We start from the raw sequence: 20,493 nt of genomic DNA, 5'->3' as shown, positions 1-20,493 counted from the left end.
AGGGGGACGGTACCGTCGGGGCGGCCGCTCTGCCGCAGTGGCCACCATCGAGGGGGACGGTACCGTCGGGGCGGCCGCTCTGCCGCAGTGGCCACCATCGAGGGGGACGGTACCGTCGGGGCGGCCACTCTGCCGCAGTGGCTTCCGTGAACTCTGATTGTGCCGGTCACTGCCCCTCCCCCCCCCCCCCCCCTGCTCGGATGCTGCCAGTGCTGTCGGACAAATTAGACGGCCACCAATCGCGACCCCGACGCAAACCATGACACCGCGGTGGCTTCTTCTCGCGGGACAGTGATTGGTTGAACGGTGATCCCGTCCTCTTTCTTCTCTCCCGCTCTCTGTATCACCACCTTTTAGCGACCCTCCTGTCTGTTATCTCTTTTTCGCAATTTTCTATGCGGCCCTATATGTGTGATTCGTCTGTGCTCTGTGCTCCGTCTCCGTTGGCCTGTCTGACCTTGTGCGTTCGCTTTTGACGCGTCTGACGCTGGCACCTTCTCTGCGACAGTTCGGCGTCGGCAGCCACAAAGCAGCTAAACCAGGCGCTGGCCGACCTCGTCAGCTGGTCCAACAACGTCATGCTGTTCGGCCTGACGCCCGGGCAGACGGCCGCCGACGTCGTCAACGGCGTCAGAAACGCCGTGTCGGTCAGTTCCCGGCGCGCCAGGGAACGGAGGCGCCCTGTCTGACGTAGTCGGGGCCGCGGTCGGGGACAGGACAGGCTGTTGAGAACTGGGCACGGGTCTGCCGCCGGTTGGTCGGGACCGCGGTCTATGTCAGGACAGGCTGTTCAGAACTGGGCACGGGTCTGCCGCCCGTTAGTCGGGACCGCGGTCTGGGACAGGATAGACTGTTGAGAACTGGGCACGGGTCTGCCGCCGGTTGGGCGGGTTGCGGTATGTGGCAGGTCGTGAGGCGTAGAGGCCATAGTGTTGGTTGTGGTGGCGGTTGTGTTCTCTTTAGTTTTGGCTTATTAACTAAATGGGTTGTTGTGTGGCTGCTACTTGTTTATTGCCTGGGAAGCACTAATGGCGATCATAGCCGGTGCAGTTTGCCTGCTGTGCTGGCCGTAACGTCCCGTCCGGGGTGTAGTGGATGTGGCGATGTGAGGTGTCGAAATCTTGCTGTATTCTATTAACTGTAGCACGCTGGCGTTAGGGTTTGTTCATTGGATATGACTGCACACTTGTCTTAAGGCTTAGAAAACACAGAACAAAATATTTCCAAGCCCAGATCTTGAAAGAACTGCAATGACTTGTTCTCATCAACCACTTTACGACCGCTCTTAATTTCAAAATGTTTTGTGTTCAACGCGGGCCCATGAGGGACAAGTACGCAGTGGTAGTCCTTCAGTCATGGAAATGTCTTGGCCAAAGCGTTAAGGCAGAAGGAAACCGCAAGCGTATTATGGTCTCACTATTCGGGAGTGATTAGAATGGAAAAGCTGTTTTTATTAGCATTTTCTTATTGTTCTAGGGAAAATGGATTTGAAAGCATTTGTATTGCTCGAACTGTCGAACTGTACAAATGCTCGAAAGCATTTGTATTGCACAACTCCCGTATCTTCAGCGGTTTAAATGGAATGTTTGTGGTTAGCGGCGAGAGCCATGATCAGGGCTGTCGCTTAGGATCCGTTATACTTGATGTGATGTATCACGTGTTTGCCACATGGCTGGATCCGTTACAGCCAGACCTCCGTAGCCCAGCTCGGCTACATTGCAGTAGTGCTGTTCGATTAGCATCAGCCGTTTAATGCTGCAGCAGAAACAACTCGGACGTTTTTGTCATTGCCTCGCAACAGTCAACTGTTGGGACGGATCTGGCAGTCCGACAGCTGATCGGTTTCCCTCGCATTTGTCAATTGCCTAGTAGTGTGCGGTCAGTAATGAGATAAGACTCACGCGTGTGCTGGTTGTGCAGGCTTATCTTGACCCGCTGCGATAAAGTTCGTCGATAAGCGCTATCAGCTGACCGGAAGGACAACTTTGCACTGAAATACGTGATCACTACCGTTCACATGCTGGCCACAACAGCCTAACCTGGCGACACATCGGCCTTTGTGTGTGCTTTATTATCCTGCTCCTCTTAAAAAAAAAAATGATTGTTGTCACATCATGGGGTATGTGGCTCAGAGCTAACAGGTTGGGTTATAGAATTGTGTGAGGTTCTTGCGAATTTAATTTGTATCAAAAGGAGAGTGCCACCTTTGGAGGTCACCATGAAACGTGTTATAATACGCGGGCGTGTGCATGTATTGTCAGGTATGATATCAGAATGCGGCCAGGTATGATTCAGAATGTGGCACGCTGAGTGATATTAGCAATGCATTCGTGTTTTATTGTGAGTATGGAAGGCTCCGGCAACGCTACGTACAGCACTAGACAATCATCTCGAATCATTTTGGTAGGTGTACATATCTGTTAGGCTGATTCCAACTAGGGTCACGCGATGCATCAATAATGAAATTCGAATATCGCATTGGACATACGGAATTTTAAGCTATGTCATATCCCTTGTTGTGCCTTCGTCCATGCTTTTAAACCCGTATTATGCCCCCGTCCATCGTGGTCAGTAAGATTGTAATTACTTTTGTAACGTATTTTCCTTGAAATTATTTATTACAACCTTGTTACAATGCACTATCAATGAAGTTTGCCCGCAATCTGATCGGATGAGCCAAATCTGGACAAGTATATACGCAGCTAAGTTTGGTCCTGAAAGGTGGCACTAATCCTGAAATACGTACGCAGTGATTGGTATGATGTGCAACTAGATGCCTGCTGTTCGCTGACTCGGTTTACGGGGAGACGTTTCGTTCGTTAGAGGTGATTGGTGCGTGGGTTGTGCGCGGCTCTACCGCCGGCAGTGGTCAGACCTGTCGAGCACCGGGCGTGATGAGGCTGAGGTCAGGCGCCTGGCCGCGCCTGGCCGCGCGCCCAAGTATCAAACAACGCTTATCACAACGCACGTTCTGAGACCCGTATTTGTGGAGGATGACTGCACTTTTTTCGGACCTTTCACGTCGTAATCGGATTATCTACTGAAGTGGCCAGGAGTGTGGTGTCACTGCATTTGATGAATATCATGCATAGCGATTGGACTGAGTCCGCTCTGTACCGAAAGCTTGTATTTTTGGTGATGGCTGCCCGAGTTTGAAGCCACGTTGCTTCGGTCAGTAGCGCCGCCCCTCCCTGCTGCGCCGTGGCCGTGTGCCTGCTCCTGGTGATCCGCGTGCCGCCGCCGCCAGACGCTGCTGCAGCTGGCGGGGGACGGTGCCGGCGACCTGGCGCGCCACAGCCGTACCGTCGACCGGGCGGAGCGGCGCTCGCGCGCGCACGCCGCCGCCGGCTCGCACCGCAACTCTCTGCCGGACCTGAGCGCCGAGAAGCCGGCCATCGTGCACTGCGGGCCGCACTACTCGCTGAGCAACGACAGCGTGCTGGAGGCGGCCGACACGCCACCGCCCAAGCCACCGCTGCCCGGCCGGCCGGCCTCGCTCTCGGACGCGCCCGAGCCGGCGCCACCGTTGCCGCCCAAGCGGCGCTCCAAGAAGCACGCGCTGCCTCTAGTCACCTCCACGCCGGTCAGCGGACAGGTGCGTGTCCCAGCCGCCAGGGGCGTGTGGGCGATACGGCCGGCAGCGCCACCGGGGCTTCCTGCGTAGGGAGGACCGTCGCCGTGTAGACGGCTGATGAGGACCGCTTGATGCGAGCCGTAGGACTACTTTTGTTGTGAGGAATCCCATCTGCACTTTCAGGCGCACTTGGTCTCGAGTTCTGAATGCGTGTGAGCGGCACTCAGTCGAAAATTGAGCAGCTTTTCAGCCACTCCGACTCGAGCCGAGTGCCCGCCGGGTCTGCCGTCGGTGGCTCGCAGCCGCTCCGACTCGAGCCGAGTGCCCGCCGGGCCTGCCGTCGGTGGCGCTCAGCCGCTCCGACTCGAGCCGAGTGCCTGCCGGGCCTGCCGTCGGTGGCGCTCAGCCGCTCCGACTCGAGCCGAGTGCCTGCCGGGCCTGCCGTCGGCGACGGTCAGCCACTCCGACTCCAGCTGGGGGCCCGCTGGGCCTGCTGTCGGCGGCGCTCGCGTCGCGAAGCGTCTGAAGGCATGGCTGGGTGAAGCTTGCGTCAGTGTCCAGTGTGAGTAACGCGGCGACCGTGCCCGGCAGCTGGCCAAGCGCGGCAGCTGGGACGGCCAGGCCCAGCGCGGCTCGCAGCACGGCCAGCAGCCGGCCGGCCAGCGGCGAAACAACTCGGTGGGCAGCGGCGCCGGAAAGTCGTGGGTGACCAACAAGTCACCTGACACTCTGTCGCCTGCCTCCAGTGTCGACTCGGTGCTGAACCACTCGCAGGTGCGGGCCTGCCGCGGCGCCGGTTGCGGCGTTAGGCACTTGTGAAGCGTGTGCGCTGCGTGATTTTGACGCAGGCCTTTCGACTTGGAGCAGATGGCAAGTGGAGTGTGCAGTGCACACTGTGAATCTTCCGCGTAATGAATGCCTTAGGTGCAACGAATGGCGGTAACGGATTATCGGGCGGAATTTGCGCCTGGCCTTGTGAGGCTGCCGGGACCGCGGAAGGCTCTGGTCGTGTCGTACAATGCCAGGACACCGTCGAACTGAGCCTGGTTAATCCTCATTAGGCAGTGGCCAGTTGACCGTCTCATGCCGGTCGGGCAAAACATCGCGCGTTCTCGGGCTGGTAGTCTGCTGTGCTGAACATTGAAACGGCCATCCTGTACGTGCCCTGACCCAACGCCACGCGTCGACAGGAGGAGTTCGCGCAGTGGAATAAGCACGGCAGCTACAGCAGTATCGGCAACTCGTCGGGCAGCTCGACGCGCGACTCGCGCCTCGAGGCTGACTCGACCACCTCCGACTCGTCGTTCTCGACGCTGGGACTCGACCAGTACGGCAACTGGCTGTCTTCGCCCGGTGCCGCCGGCCGCCGGCCCGACATCAACGCCATCACGCGGCAGCTGCGCGAACTGAGCGCTGCGCCCGAGCCGGCCGGCCAGCGGCCGGAGAGTGGCTTCGTCTCGCTGCAGAGTCTGCAGTCGGGCGGCGCCGGCGGCGGTGGGCGGGCGCCGGTGCCGACCGCCAGCCCGCAGCAGGCGACGGCGCCGGCGCGCGCTGCCGAGCACACGGTGACGCTGAGCGTGCCGCCAGCGCTGCCGCCCAAGCGGCGGCCGGCGCGCGGCCCGCCCCTCGGCCATTACGACAACCTGCCGTCGGGTGTGAGCGGCAGCTGCAGCCTGGACGGCGTGGTGCTGCGGGGACGCCGTCACCGCGACCAGCCGGACGACTCGCGGCCACCGCCGCTACCGCTCAAGAAGAAACACGGTACGCCACGGCGCTTTCGCATACACGTACAGCTGTCACATGTCCACAAGGACAATGGATCACTCTGTATCGTGGCCTGGCACGAAAGCCACCTGCGTATGACAAGGTGTCTTGTACATGGTCCTATTCACTCGATAACAAATCGCGGTAAACTTAGCGAAGTAATCATACATTTTCTCAGTTTGGAGGTACGCAGTATCGAATCACCTCGCATGTTCATCGACCAACTGCTTATGTTCGCGCCATCAAACGGCTCCCGCCTTAGAGCATTATTTTTGCCTCGTCATGACGACAGAACATAACAGAAAAGGTCATATCCTATTAGATGACGCAAGAAGAGAGTGGTCTTTTTACATTTTGGCCGTTTCTTTGGCAGCTCTGTAAGTAGGAGCGCCAAGCTCAGAAAATCAACATGTCGCTCGCTTGCGCGCACCAGCCGGCACCGTTGTCTGGTGGCAATCGTCGGCGGGCAATCGTCGGCGAGAGAAGGGGGAGGGGGAGCACACATCACAACAGTGCCGTAGAAAGGGGCGTTACTTGAGAGCGGACTGACTGCCGTCTCCGCTGTGGCCATGATCCGGCGGCGCCGCCCTCGCCTGTGAAGCGACGGGGCGCCGCGGCTGCGAGGAGGCGCAGCGCATGCGGGGCGCGGGACGATAGCGGGGTACGGTGGCCGGACGGTGAGTCATGCATGACAGTGCGCGCGCGCGCGCGCTCCGTCGCAGCGGTAAACACCACGCTGTTCTCGTGCGGGTGTGTCAGTGTCGCGCTCGACCGGCCTGGCAGCCTCTGACGCCGGCTCGCCGTCCGTGCCGCAGTCCAGTCATACATGGAGATGATCGGCGACTACTGTCAGCCGTCGCAGGCCGAGTTCCTGCGCCAGTCGGCGCTCGTACACCGCAGCTACGCGGCCCGCTGGTCGCGCAGCGAGTTCTCGGCGGCGCGCAGCTGTACCATGGCCGAGCACCTGCGCTCCAGCAGCGACGACAGCGGCGACGGCGAGGCGTTCGAGCACACGTGAGTGGCGCGCGCGGCGCCGGGGCGCACAGGGTACTGCCGGAGATGGGAGGGCGGGACGCGCGACGCTGGCGGGCTGGCTGGCTGGCTGGCTACCTGGTCGGCCGGTCCAACGTGCCAACGTGCTGGCGAGTGATGGTGACTGCTGTAGCAACAGGCAGATGCTACACTGCAGGTTAGTGTTGGTCGGGTCAGAGGCGGGCTTCGCTGGTTATGCCCGTCTGGTAATTTAATATGTGCTGCCTTATTATGGTGTTGCATTTGATTCAGTGATTCGCTCACAGCCTCTTATTTCGGGTCCCGTTCTTGGTGAAGGAAATGCTGGAATGGAAATTCGTGCGGAACGTATAACCTGAGGACCTTCTTGTGGTACCTGCTGGCGTCAACGCTGCCACTGCGCTCGGCTGGCGTGGCTTTCGGTCGGCGGGATCTGCCCGCCGTCTGCCCGCTCTCTGCAGACCGGGGGCGGTAGGTACCGAGCCTTGTGCGCCACCGGCCCCGCCCGCAGACCGTGGTTCGGCTGGTTCCCACAGACCGCTGGTGGAGGACCTCTCGCCACCGGCGCTGCCGCCCAAGCGGCGCTCCGGCAGCGTGTCGCGTCAGCTAAGTTCGCCGCCGCCGCCGGCCGAGTCGCCGCCGCCGGCCGCCGGTCTCCAGCCGCTGCCGGTGCACGGACGGCCCTCGGCCCACGTCGCGCCGCTAGCGTGAGTGCCAACCGGCGGGTGCTGCGAGAGCGCCTGGTGCGGACGCAGGTTACTGGCCGGCTCAGGGGGGCTGCCCTTTCGACCGCGTGGAGCACGCGTTGTGGGAATAGTTGAGTGAGTGTTGTGTTAGACTGAAAATGTGGCTGGTGTCAGGCAGAGCAGGACTGCTTCACTGGTGTGAAGCCGGCTGTGGAGCAGTGCACCCGGCGCGCTGTTCACCTGTGTGTGCGTCTGTGTGTACCTCGTCGGCATGCCCTCAGGCGGACCGTCGCTGCGCCTCCGCCGCCTCCGCCGCCGCCGCCGCCGCCGCCTCCGCCGCCGCCGCCGCCGCCGCCGCCGCCGCCGCCGCCGCCGCCGCCGCCGCCACCTCCGCCACCACCGCCACCGCCACCGCCGCCTTCTCTGCCGCCGCCGGCCTTGCCAGAGTCTGCGCTGGACGCGCTGGACGTGCAGACGCTGCTGGTGGTGAAGCAGTCGCACGAGGAGGGGCCCGAGCTGCGCGGCGGACCGATCGACGCGCTCGTGGCGCACGCCACCAAGGCCAACCGGAACGGTGAGCACTGACACCCTGCCCGGCGCTCACGCCTGGGCCGCTGACGCTTGTCCGCCTACGGTGCGGCGCGTAACGCTTTGCGCCAGGCTTGTGCTGGGTACGGCTGTTGGCTGCGCACATGGACACTGCGGTGGGGAGCGGCTACGTGCAGAAATGGACTTGGGAAGAGTTCTCACCAGTTTGGGTGTAGTTCTGGGCGACCTTATGGTACGTGGGATGCTTGTTCGCCCGGTTCTGGCTTTGGAGGACAGCGCTATTCTGTCACGGCGCGGATCCATGTTACTTGCCGGTCATCTGAAAGGCGTGGAAATGTGGGGTCTTCGCTTCGTTAGATCCAACTTCCTCGCGCCCTTGAGATGGACCAAGTTGTCAGTTTGCAACGTTACAGCGTAATGTTTCCTTCCATAGCGAGAGTAAGAAGAAACATGACACGTTTGAACTCCCCGTCTAAAAAATGTAAGCCGTCGTAAACAATGAACTGAAACCATCACAACCTGCGACCAATAAAAAACGCTTCTTGCGCCACAGAATCAAGGGCTGTTGGCCACGGCAATACACAAACTACCCTCCGTACGTTCCTGAGTGCACTTTTGTCAGCCCTTTGACGAAAAGATGCGGCCTTTTTCTAATTGACTTGTGATGTTGACTTCGATGACTGGGATATGAAGTAGCTTACGTATCAGCACAAAATGCTGTCGGTGTACATGCTGGTTATGAAGATGACACAACTTCCGGGTGTTCGATGATAGCCAGGACTAGCGACAGTGACGATGTTAATGAGTATGCGTGTCAGTCTTTATGGGCACATTATTTGGTTTTTAGGACATCTGCCAAGAGTCCTCAGCAAGTTTAAAAACAGCTCTGTGGGCTGTGGTTCTCGAATGTCAGTTTGTTTTCTCCAGGTCCCGTTACTGGCTTTTGCGGAACAGTGTGGCATGAGCGTAGGCCTCATGACGTGGCATGAACGCCCTGAAGGCCATTTTCTGGAACTATTGCAAGCCTGTGTTCTGCGTTCGTGGGTAGTACGTTGTACTGAGAGACATTGGGTGAACACAACAAAATCCAAATGGTGTAAAGTGCGGTGAACCTTGCTGCTCAAGACAACGGCTGTTAACGAATGCAGAGCAGCGGAAATATCGCCGCTGTGGTATTTTTCTTTTGTATTTTCTCCCACCGAATGCCGGAACGTTATTGCCTGCGGAGTTCCCCTGAAGTTGGCTTCCCTGAAACGCATCGACCTCACAGAGATGCCACGGTAAAGCCAAAATGTTGCAAAGTATTGTAACATAAGGGGCAGACGTATGGCAACAAGAATGGTTTCACACGTATCGGGAGATGCTTCAATTTGCTCCGTGTTTTGCTAAACATGATGTTCTGCTGGTCCAATCCCTTTAAAGGGTTTGGAGGCGCCTGAATTTGGATGCTCCCTTTAGTCAATAATCTCATTGCAGCTTCCAACGTCAATCATATTGTATTCGTATCACTCACGCAAACACCGTCCTTTGGCCATTTGCCGATTTTTAGCTGTCCCTGTCTGCCTTGCCTCTGTGAACAGCGGCTCAACCTAAACCAAACAAAGTTAACACATGAACCAACACATACCGCGCTTTGCGTAAAATAAAACATTAACACCTTAACTCATGCTTTTGAAATGACTTTGGAGTCAGTAGTTGTGATAATTTGTCAAAATTCGTATAGCGGTTAACACTGCAACTCTTGATTGTGAAATGACTTTTGAGTGAGTGCTTGTGATGATTTCTCGAAATTCGTGTAGTGATATAGTGAACACGTAACGTAGGATTTGGCTGCACTGTTTGTTCGGCGCTCTGTTTCGATGTAACCGTCACGCCGGCCGCGTGCACTGCTGCCGCGTGTCGCCGTCACGGCCGGCTCCGGCCGGCTCCGGCCGCTGGCGGGTGTCTGCGCATGGCGGCGCGCCGGGCCGAGCTGCCCGAACACCGTGCGACTGCACCGGCCGGGTCGCCGCGTCCCTCCGTGTATCTGGCTCACCGTGCTTGTTCTCCCCACCGTAGCTTATTACTGTCCGTCTTTCATCGCATCAGAGGAGCAGACCAGCGGTGAGTGGAGGCCCGTCATTTGTCGCTTCTGTCTGTCCCGCGGTCTCTCTCTGTCTCTCTCTCTCTCTCCCTCCCGGTCTGTCGCCTTCTGGCTCTGTTCGCGCCTCTCTGTTGACTTGAGCGTGCGTCGGGGTCGGCGCTTGGCTGCATCTTCTCGGCTGTCGCGTGCGAGGTGTTGGGGCGGCCTGGCCGCCGGTGGGGCGGGCTCGGGCCGACACCGCCGTTCAGAGCCGTGCCGCCGGCCGCGGCCCGCCCCGCCGGGGTCGGCAGCGGCAGACCGACCGACGATGGCCACCGGCAGGGTAGCCGCGACCTGCCCCGCCGGGGTCGGCAACGGCAGACCGACTGACGGTGGCCACCGGCAGGGTGGCCGCGGCCTGCCCCGCCGGGGTCGGCAGCGGCAGACCGACTGACGATGGCCACCGGCAGGGTGGCCGCGACCTGCCCCGCCGGGGTCGGCAACGGCAGACCGACTGACGGTGGCCACCGGCAGGGTGGCCGCGGCCTGCCCCGCCGGGGTCGGCAGCGGCAGACCGACTGACGGTGGCCACCGGCAGGGTGGCCGCGGCTGCGCGCCGCCAGCCAGCACTACGCGCTACCACAAAACTTGTTGCTTTTTTTAAGTGCTGAAGTTTGTTTGTACTTGGATGTAAAGCGACGGTGTCACCAGACTGGACAGAGAAGGTCTTTGCTCGCGTTTGCTCCCAACATTTCGGGACGTGCAAAATTGTTCGGTTATGCAACTTCGGGAAATGCTTATGTTTTCTCGTTGTCTTTTTAATGTCCTTTTTAATATACTTTTTAGTATTTTTTACTTCTGCTATGCCTCAGTTTTCTCTTAAATACTGTAACTATGTTAATCAGATTGCGACGGGATCTTATTAGCATGGTTCTAATACATTGAATTGCATTTCTGGAGGTTGTTGTGATGTATCATTTTGCAGGGTGCTCCTGCCTCTTTTGGTGGTGGTGGTGTTGGTTTGAACCTGTTTGCTCGGCGCGACTGCTTGTATCCGCTATCACCCTTCCTGTTACATGTTGACTGTGTCACTCTTTGGAAACAAACATGTCGAAAACCTTGTGTGGTGCTTGAAGCGTTCGTGAGCACGTTCTCTTAGCCCCGCCTGAGTACCAGTGTGGCCTTCGTCTTTGTATGCCGTGTATTTCTGTGCAGCGCGCCCTCCCCTCCTCTGCGTCCGCGCTCGGCACACGACTGAGCGCCGTCACCGCCGCCGTCCGTTGCAGACTTCATCTACCAGGAGGCGTTCCTCACCACATACCGCACGTTCCTGACGTCGGAGGCGTTGGTGGAGCGCCTGCTGTACCGGTACGACACGTTCCAGCGGTCGTCCGACCCGGCCCGGCAGCGCGCCGCCAAGAACGCCTTCTCCCTGCTCGTCAGAGTGGTGGACGATCTGGCGTGAGTGCTGAGCACGCCCCGGTGGCGCGGCAGTGGCTGGCCGTGCTCCGACGGCTGAACTGTTGGCCGCGGTGGTGGCTGGCCGTGCTCCGACGGCTTAACTGTTGGCCGCGGTGGTGGCTGGCCGTGCTCCGACGGCTGAACTGTTGGCCGCGGTGGTGGCTGGCCGTGCTCCGACGGCTGAACTGTTGGCCGCGGTGGTGGGGACGGCGTGTCACCAAGACGGTCGGCAAGGCCAGGCGAACGCAGGCCAAAGCGCAGGCCAGAGCGGGCCATCGGTGCGACGTGATGGTCGTCTCCTAAGCTCATATCAATGATAATGCGTGCGTTGGACCGCGCCCAGGGCCACTGGAGCGTGACAGAGCACGGGAGGCGCGTCGGCCGCTGCCCCTGAGAGCCGGTCTCTGGCGCGTCAGGGCGTGTGCAGCTCTCCAGGTCCAGATTCACACACTGTTTTGGGTTCGGTGTGCTTTTGTCAGACGTTGGTCAGGGTTGTCGGTTTGCCGTGCTTGCGTTGGACAGTGGTAGCCCGGAACTGAAGGTGGCGCAGCAAGCGATGGGAGCATTCCCCGTGCCGGCTTGTGATTTTAAATCCCGATTCGTTCAGTGTAATGCCCGTCTTCTCGTCTCCTCCCAGTCAGTGAAGCCTACCCTTGTGGCGGCGACGGTCGCTGGCGGCAGCGACGGGTCACCTCCAGTCAGGGTTACCGTGTGCGGATGATCCCGGGCGGACCGGTTGTCGCCATTGCGCGCTCGGGCTGCTGTTGTCGCCGTTTGGCCGCCGGGACCGGATGCGGCTTATGGCGGGGCGACCGGGGCCGGAGGGGAGGGCTGGATCGGGCCGGCAGGGGAGGGGAATGGCCTGTCCGGTGTCGTGCCGACCGTCGTCCGGTCCATTACGGCGGCCCAGACGGCCAGCCGAGGCCAGACTACTGGACACGGCACACCGCGCTCCCGGCGGACTGTCTGAGCGCGCACCCGCTCTCCCGGCAGACAGTCGGACCTGACACCCCGCTATCCCTGCACACTGCCTGACCTGACGCCTCACCCTCTCGGAACATTGTTGTACCTGACGCTCCGCTCCCACGGTGGTCTGTCTGAGCCCGCATCCGCTCCCCCGACAGACTGGCGTACCTGACGCCTTGCTGTCCAGGCGGACTGTCGTACCTGACGCCCCGCTCCCGGCAGAGTCGGACCTGACGACTCGCTCTCCCGGCAGAGTCGGACCTGACGACTCGCTCTCCCGGCAGACTGTCGGACCTGACGCAGAGCCTGCTGGGCACCTTGATGGAGTTCGAGGTGGGTTTACTGAAGAACGGCGATTTGATGCTGGCCAAGGCGCTGCGCAGCAAGATTCTGGAGAAGCATGAGACGAAACGGCGCCACGACAACCCGCCCAAGGAGCTGCCCGGCTTCGAGGATCAGTCGGCGTGAGTGGGCGTCGGGAGGTGGGAGGGATAGTGGGTGGCCTGGCGACTAGGCCTCAAAGAGACGTCCGCTGTTACGCTCATTTGGACGTTAAATCACTGGATGACTGGCGCCTGTCACTGTCGTGCGCCGGTGAGCGGCGGTGACCCGATGTCCGTCACATGTCTGTCCCGGTGCCCACCCGGCCGATGTGTGGCTTCAATCGGGCCGTGTGCGGGCGGCGGCGTCGTCCGGGTCTGACCTCGTGTCCCGGCCGCCAGCACGGTACGGCAGCCGACACTGCTCGACTTCAAGTCAGAGCACCTGGCCGAGCAGATGACGCTGCTCGACTCGAAGCTTTTTGTCAGCATCGAGATCCCAGAGGTGCTGATCTGGGCGCAGGAGCAGAATGAGGAGAAATCGCCCAACCTCACCACCTTCACCGAGCACTTCAACAAGATGAGCTACTGGGCCCGCAGCTTGATCCTCGACCCACGAGAGGCGGCCAAGGACCGCGAGAAGCTTATCCTGAAGTTCATTAAGATCATGAAGCACCTGCGCAAGATGAACAACTTCAACTCGTATCTGGCCATCCTGTCGGCGCTGGACAGTGCCCCGGTGAGGCCTGGTGCGCCGCGGTCGTGTCGAACCGCTCAGCTGCGGCCAGTTGCTGGCGGTCGCTGGCATCGTGTCGGACAACCTGGACTCCTTGACATAGGCAGGTCCCAGGTCGCCCCATGGATAGTTGCTCCCGCCGTCGAGCCTAACACGAGGTTTTGCCTGTGGTGTGTGACGCGGGTCGTGCGGCACGTGGCTCGACTCGTGACCGGTCCTGGTCCGGGCTGTTTCTGCTGGTTGGCTGCCCTTGGGCGACCGAGCATCCGTGTGGAGCGGGCTGACGCCGCGCCGCCCGCCTCGCCGGCAGGTCCGCCGCCTGGAGTGGCAGAAACAGATCTCCGAGGCGCTCAAGGAGTACTGCGCGCTGATCGACTCGAGCAGCAGCTTCCGGGCCTATCGCCAGGCGCTGGCCGAGGCCACGCCGCCCTGCATACCGTACATCGGGCTCATCTTGCAGGTCAGCGGCAGGCGCGGGCGCAGACGGCGGCGCGCTGTCGGATCCGCGAACACTGTCTAGCGGCTGGAGCTCTACTCTCCGACGGTCCAATGTCGCGCACATCTACATTTCCTGCGTCATTGCTGTTCCGTGCGACTCGCCCCGTGCTAGAAACGAGCGTACCATCGCCGTGCACTGTAGTGTATAACGCTGTGGTGCGTGCGTGCGTGCGTGCGTGCGTGCATGCGTGCGTGTGTGTGTGTCGGCCGGTGACAGCAACATTGTGATGTCGGCGGCAGGACCTGACGTTCGTCCACATCGGCAACCCGGATCTGCTGCCCGACGGCTGTATCAACTTCGCCAAGCGCTGGCAGCAGTTTAACATCCTCGACAACATGAAGCGCTTCAAGAAGGGGTACGTGGGACTGTGCGCTGGTACTGTGTTTGTCGCGTGCACAGCGGCTATGGTAGAACTTAAGCGAGTCCGTGTTGCTTCTGTCGGCCCACGGGACAGACGCCTGTATTGCGGTGGTGTGCGCGCAAAGTATCAGTTTGCCCATTTAGGTCGAATCATCAACATGTTAGCAGTATGAATGTGCTTAGAACGTGTTTGGAGGCATCTTGCTCTGCGCGTTGATTCTCGCATACATACTCGAATTCCATAACCGTGCGACCACTGGTTTTGATCATGGATCATTCCTATCATTCGGTTATGTTTCCAGGCAATACCAGTTCAAGACGAATGACAAGATTTTGAACTTCTTTTCGAACTTTGATAAATATTTCACCGAAGAGAAGATGTGGGAGATCTCGGAATCGATCAAGCCGCGGGGCCGAGCCAAGAAGTGAGCGGTCCTCCGCCGACCGTGGTGCCTCCGGCGGTCGCTCTTCGCACTCTCAGTGGCCCCCAGCGCCGACAGGGCGGCTACTCAGTGGCCGTCTGGTGCCACTGCGGCGCCGCTGCACGCCCGGCCGCCCCGGCGGAGCGCAGGCCGCGACGGTCGGCCTCCCTAGTCTGCGGCGTCGATGGCCGCGGCCGTGGCACCGCTCCAGGCCGCCGTCGGCGTCCGGCCCTCGACTCGCGCGACATTCGGGCCTGCGCGCCGCCCGGATGCTGTCTGTCGCCCCCTGCCCCTCCCATCTCGGCCGCCGTTGGCAGGCGCTGTGGCCGGCCTGGTCGGGGCCGATTATTTTATGCCGGCACGTCTAGTCAGCGTCCGGCGTCTGCGTGTCGGCGGCAACCTCTGCTGGGGATAGGCCGCTCTCCATCGATATTAATCAACGGTAGAGATTGCTGGCTGCGATAGTGGTGCGTTCTTGTTGTCCGCACGCCGGGCTCGCCGCCTCATTGTTGGGCTGTTCCTTCGTGCATAATAATCAAATGGTTTATTTGGAGCGTTGGCTTGTTTTGCAGGTGTACGGTGTCGCTGCACTGATGTGCCGTGCACTGGTCTCTAGTCAGGTGGGTCCTGGGCGCGCGGTCGACCCCCGTGCTATGGCCGGCTGGAAGTCGCAATGTCGTGTTGATGGCCCGCGCGTTCCGAGTGGGTGTACCCGCTTCGTGTACTGCTATTGGGTACGCCGGCGCGCGCGCGCGCGCGTGGGTATGCGTGCTGCGCGGCAGTGAAGTGGCCGTATGCGGGCGCCCGTCGCCCGGCGTGACTGCTTACGTGAGAGCGTTATTGCCTCACGTGGTGCGCACGTGTCGACGGAAGTGTCTTGTTTCCATGCGACGCATTGTTTTGTATATAAGCCCCGTTCATCGTGAGAGTGAGCTTTTATAATACATTCAACCTAGCAGCGGTTCGACTTCAACTTGGCCTCCCCTGCACTATATGGCAGTCACACACTACATCTGATATGTATGTTATACACTGTCATACACTATATCTAGTCACGTTCATGAGCCTAGCACTTATTTGACTTGGAAATCGTTGATACCCACGATCACGTGACGTCCTGTCAGAGCAGTGGCATGGAAGAAAGTCACTCGAAAGAATCGTTGAATTAGCAGTGCAGTCAAACGGTGACCGGCTTCAAAAACCGCCGCCTGCGCGGGTGGCCACTGCCGGAACTGACTGCCCGTCCGCGGGCGAAGCTGACCGCCCGCGGCGGGTGGTCAGCCCCCTTCCCCTCCCTCTTGCCGACAGCTGCGAGCTCCACACACCCGGCGGGGCGCTGCATCTGCGAGCCGGCTGTCAGGTGCGCAACCCATGTGGCGCTACGGTATGGTACAATCAGCTGCACTAGAGGCACGTGCGGCCACTGGGCGCGCCATTTGTGGCTTCGGCCCGCATTTGAATTCTGCTCGAACGCGAACGCCACGTTATTTCCCTGACGGCCAACCTACTGGCGGTTCACGTGACGTCCTGTCAGAGCAGTGGCATGGAAGAAAGTCACTCGAAAGAATCGTTTGATTCCTAACCTAACCGTCGCCGTTCTCCAGCCTAACCTAACCCACCTGACTAGAGACCCGATTCCAGAGCAAGATCCTGATCACTACCGCGCGTGCGCTTGAGCGCGGCGGCTGCGCGACCTACCCCGAGATAAGGCCACCCAACGGTATCCTCCGTTGAACGGCCATAGTCGGGCTTAGCCGAACCTGGAGCGATGGCATTCTTACACCCAGAAAGCTGCGGTTTACTTAGGGATGTTTTTGGGCGCCTTCGGATTTCGGTGAAAGAAGCCAGCTCCCTCATTTTGATCACAGGTATCGTAGCAGTCTGTTAGTCGGCAATACTCGATCGTTTGACCCCTCGATGTCAAAGAGGCTACTGAGTCTCATGACTGGGAATATGGCATTGGGAGAACTTGGTACTGCAAAGCAGAGCGTGACAAAACCAAGCCCTGTGCTTTTCTATATTTTTGTCTATACCTGTGTTCGTGTTTTCTCTTTGATCAGAGTGGCGCTATAATGAAAAGCAACCGACCCAGAAGCATCGAAATGGCGCAACACATGGCATGTCGGAAGCAAACTTGGGTCTGGAGCGGCCTATCAATTCTGGTGACTTTCCAGGCCTGATTCCAGGTTCAACGGAGAGACCGCTGTAAGACGAAAACCTACCAACATCACGTGACAAGTTGGCAACATAACTAAGAACAAAGCGATGTCACAGTGGTGCAAAAAAGTGTGTTGAAACATGGATTGAGTCAGCCATGGACTGCGCACTGTAACGATCCAATTCGAGGCTACAGATGAACACTTCAAACAAAAAGCACCGATTCAAAAAGCACAATCGTGCCGCACGATCGGTCCGTCCACATATGAAAATGACAACTTTGCTTCACCTCCGTGTCAAGGCCCAACTCATGGGAGCATTGTGCGCGGTGCCACCAACTCATAAGCATTGCAATGGTAGCATAAAGGTGAGTCAAACTGTGGCTGAAATCTGAAAGAATCTGCCCACAGTGCAGGATCTTGACGTTGCAATGGAATGCCAAGAAGAGGAATGTGTCGACAGATGTGTCGACAAATGTGTCGACAGACGCAGCCGCCCGCGAAGAACTGCCGCCGCCCGCACCGGCAGTGCCCTTCGGCAAAGGCCGCCGCCTGACCACACCCTCCTACCCGGCCCACCAGGCAAGTAAAGCATCCGTCACTACGCCCATCCCGCATGACCACACCCGCCTACCCAGCCCACCAGGCAAGTCAAGCCTGCGTCACTACGCCCATCCCGCCTGACACCACAACCGTCCACGGTTCACTGTATATTTATTCATCATGATCACAGCCAAAGTACGGTCTTTCCGGCAACACAGGATATTGCACGGCCGGTACCCCTTCCCTTTCTCGACGCACTACACCACCTGCAGCTTCTTCTTGACGCGTCGGCGCTCGTCGCGCGGCTTTGGCCTGCCGTCGGCCGGTCGGTCGCGCCCCTCGCGGTCCCTGTCCCTGTCGCGGCGCCGCGGTCCACCGCACCAAGGGCCCGGCGCCGCTGGTGGCGGAGGCGGAGGCGAAGGCGGAGCGTAGCCGTTTGTCAGCCGGCCACCGCCGTCGCCGTTCTCCAGCCGGCACAGTGCCGAGTACGGGTTGCTGGTGGCGGCGCGTCCGGCCGCGCCGCGCCGGTCCACGTACGCCACGGCAGGCGAGCTGGCGAACAGCACGCCCACGCCGGGCACTGCCACCTCGGTCGGTGCCTCGTCCTCCTCCGAGCTCAGCGACCACGTGCTATACGACCGTGCGACCCGTCCTGGGTGGCGGCCGCGCCGCGCCGCCGGCGCTTGGCCCTCTGCAATCAGCAGGTCCCGGTACGTCCCTGCGGCGGCGGCGGAGCGCCGGGTCAGTCATCTGAGCACCAAACACACGCTCTGAGCCGTCAGCCACTAAGGGCCGTCAACTCTGATCAGAACACTGAGTTTACGAGCAGCATCGTGTCCAGTAAGTATGCGGATTGGGAACAGCTCCGTTCACAAGAGCGCCTCTCCCGAACGCCCGTGACCGGTCCGGCCGATTGCGGCGGTGTTCTGCGACACGGCACGATATCATACGGAGCGCCGCGGCGCTAGCCACCCGGCCCGGTTACGCTGCCCCTCCCCCCCCCCCCCCCCCCCCCCCGCCTCGTCTGTCGCAGGCGGCGAGGTCGGGCCCGCCCCACCTGCGCCCTAGCCTCGCTTCGGTGCCCCGATCCGGACGGGTGCCACCCACCTGAGATGTTGACCACCTCGTCGCTGGGTCTGCGACGGTGTTTGCCGGCCGCAGGCTGGCCGGCGGCCGGCCGGCGCGCGCCGCCGACCGACTTGTTGCGCCGCAGCACCGGCTGTCGTGCGGACCGTGCGGGCTGCGCACGCGCCAACGCCGCCGGCCGTCGCGCCAACAGCGCGAACGCTAGCGCCAGCATCAGCAGCTCCGCCAGCATCAGCACCAGGTGGCGCTGCACCAACTGCGGCGGGGTGGGGGCCTGTCAGGAGGCGGGCACGGCAGGGCCGGGCTGGGTCGGTTGCCTGGTGGACAGGGCCTCCGGCGGGGGCAAACCCTAAGGGAGGGGCAGGTGCAGACACGGGCGACTTGTGTGGGCTCTGGCGACCAGGGGATACACAGGGGAGACAGACGGAGTTCATCCAATCATCTACTTCCGGGACTCCTAAGAGATGTCGAGCCGGCGTCATCTCATCACATAGGCATTCACCATGCGTTCCAAATCAGATACAGGATTCGCCCTCCAGCGACGATTGGTCCAGTACCAATACCGTAACGGGCACATCGCTCCACTCGACTACCATTCAAATGTAGTCTGAGGGTCGAAGGGGACCAACCGCGCGAGGGGCGGCCGTGTCCTGGCATTGAAGGGTACGCGAATCCCTCCGAAGTCCCGCCTGACAAAACTTCAGGGGCCATGATACTCGTTGAAATGGAACGGCACAACTTGCGAGACTGGTTCACGAAATCAGCAGCGAGCTGTGCTACGCGCACGCCCCTAGCACAGAGTCGCCCATGCTAACCATTCATATGTTTTTTTTAAAGCAAGCATCAACGGCCAGTTTATGATACCACGTATGTAGCTGCGTGGCGCCAAGTCCAAAACACATTTTTTACCTCATAGGAAAAAACAGTCCAGCATATTGTTGGACCAATGAGCACGTGTCCAATGCACCGGCCGACACGATCCTCAGCCCCGATGGCAACCAGAGAAGGTGGCACGAGCGTACCGTCCACGTGATGCTCTCCTTCTCGGCCACCACGCCGGCCACCACGCGCGTGAGGTTGAGGATCTGGCCCTGTAGCGAGCGGATCATCTCCTGCTGCAGCTCGTCCCGCGTCTCAGCGTCGTGGGCTGCCGCAGAGGTGGGGGCAGTGAGGCGGCGCAGCCGCCACCGTCATCACGCGGGTCCCGTATATTTGCATATATGGCACGCGTTTTCAGGAAATACGACGGACACTGAATCCTCAGCTTCACTACCGCATAGCTGGGAGGGACCCATCTGGTATCCCTGAATCACGGATTTCAGGTATTCGTACCAATGGTACCTTGAAGACGGACGAGGAGGACTCCGAAGATGAACTGGTCCGCGTAGCGCACACCCGACCGACACAATAATTGGAGTATACATGCATACAACTGCCCCCACGCCATAAGATGATGCGCGACGGACAGGACGCAAGGCGTAGCAAATTCTCTTTTAATATTTAGTCACAACCTCTACCATCCGATCGTGCAATTCCAGCTCAACGGCAGTCTTTGGGGTCGAAAATTTAACATGGCAAAATGCTTGGCATGGTCGGTCCTGCCCGCTAGACGTCACCTGACCTTTAAAGCACCCATTGTCACTGGCCGCAGGCCACCCCAGTCAAGAGCAAAGAGCAAAAGCCTAAGGCAACTCGAACCCTGCTAAACTGGCGGGTGAATGGATCGGAGGGCAGGCGCTCTAACCAACTGAGCTGTTAGGACAGATAGTGCTAAGTATGAGGTGTAGTTAATGACAGCGAGCATGCCATGTGGCAAGACAGTGCTTATTTGCATCGCCTCCTGCCCTACGTGGCCCTACGCGTCGATGGTGTGATGGAAGAATACGGTCAGAAATACACTAAGAGGGGGAAGCGTGAATGCCGCTGCACGCTAAACGAGTGCGGGTTAAACATAAGACGGGCGTGCTGGTATCCCGCCACATACCGGTGGGAGGCCAGCCGTCCACTCACCGGTCACCTCCAGCGCCGCAATCGTCTTGTTGAAGGTCTTCTGCATCTCCTCCACCTGCTTCTTGTAGCGGCGTGACAGCTCATCCAGGTACTGCGAGCTGAGCGACATGTTCAGCTCCAGCGCCTTGATCCGGTTGCTGAGCCGCACGAACACTGACTCCTTCTGCGCCGGCGGCGGGTCGGTGGTGGGCGGCAGAGGAGCTACCTGGCCCGGCTCCAGCTCGGGTAGTGACGGCGGCGGCGGGGCGCCCTCCTCCGCCGGCGCCGGCTCGCCAGCCGTCTGGTTCG

The 20,493-nt window shown here is 59.9% G+C and overlaps 2 protein-coding genes across 2 annotated transcripts in view; one reads left to right on the top strand and one right to left on the bottom strand.

Moving 5' to 3' along the window:
• C3G (C3G guanyl-nucleotide exchange factor) overlaps positions 1–15,371 on the top strand; it is a 55,156-nt gene extending 39,785 nt beyond the window's left edge. Inside the window, 14 exon segments of the mRNA XM_037226459.1 lie at positions 509–647; positions 3,248–3,595; positions 4,166–4,348; positions 4,765–5,070; positions 5,290–5,335; positions 6,154–6,352; positions 6,886–6,976; positions 7,450–7,639; positions 10,933–11,107; positions 12,358–12,537; positions 12,796–13,132; positions 13,440–13,589; positions 13,868–13,983; positions 14,291–15,371. Coding sequence (XP_037082354.1) covers positions 509–647; positions 3,248–3,595; positions 4,166–4,348; positions 4,765–5,070; positions 5,290–5,335; positions 6,154–6,352; positions 6,886–6,976; positions 7,450–7,639; positions 10,933–11,107; positions 12,358–12,537; positions 12,796–13,132; positions 13,440–13,589; positions 13,868–13,983; positions 14,291–14,417 — 2,587 coding nt within the window. The 3' untranslated portion in view covers positions 14,418–15,371.
• Positions 15,372–17,267: 1,896 nt separating this feature from the next.
• On the bottom strand, positions 17,268–20,470 carry LOC119103521 (uncharacterized). The gene is made up of 4 exons (XM_037227100.1): positions 20,206–20,470; positions 19,218–19,342; positions 18,217–18,451; positions 17,268–17,827 (listed from the first exon to the last, which is right to left on the bottom strand). The coding sequence occupies exons 1-4, from the start codon at positions 20,312–20,314 to the stop codon at positions 17,367–17,369; spliced, it is 930 nt and encodes a 309-aa protein (XP_037082995.1). The 5' UTR covers positions 20,315–20,470; the 3' UTR covers positions 17,268–17,366.
• Positions 20,471–20,493: the final 23 nt, after the last annotated feature.

The sequence above is a fragment of the Pollicipes pollicipes genome, unplaced genomic scaffold (assembly GCF_011947565.3).
Source record: "Pollicipes pollicipes isolate AB1234 unplaced genomic scaffold, Ppol_2.1 Scaffold_5724;HRSCAF=6776_pilon_pilon_pilon, whole genome shotgun sequence".
Classification (NCBI taxonomy): Eukaryota; Metazoa; Arthropoda; class Thecostraca; order Pollicipedomorpha; family Pollicipedidae; genus Pollicipes; species Pollicipes pollicipes.
Note: the sequence above shows the minus strand (reverse complement) of the source record. Positions and strands in the feature narration are given on the sequence as shown.

Bases quoted from the DNA above. Each gene is read 5' to 3' on its own strand.
- LOC119103521 (XM_037227100.1), bottom strand. From the start codon at position 20,314: ATGTCGCTCAGCTCGCAGTACCTGGATGAGCTGTCACGCCGCTACAAG. The intron at 18,452-19,217 runs GTACGCTCGTGC...ACCCCGCCGCAG, and splicing joins AGGAGAGCATCACGTGGACG to TTGGTGCAGCGCCACCTGGT. The intron at 17,828-18,216 runs GTGGGTGGCACC...CCGCCGCCGCAG, and splicing joins CGAGGTGGTCAACATCTCAG to GGACGTACCGGGACCTGCTG.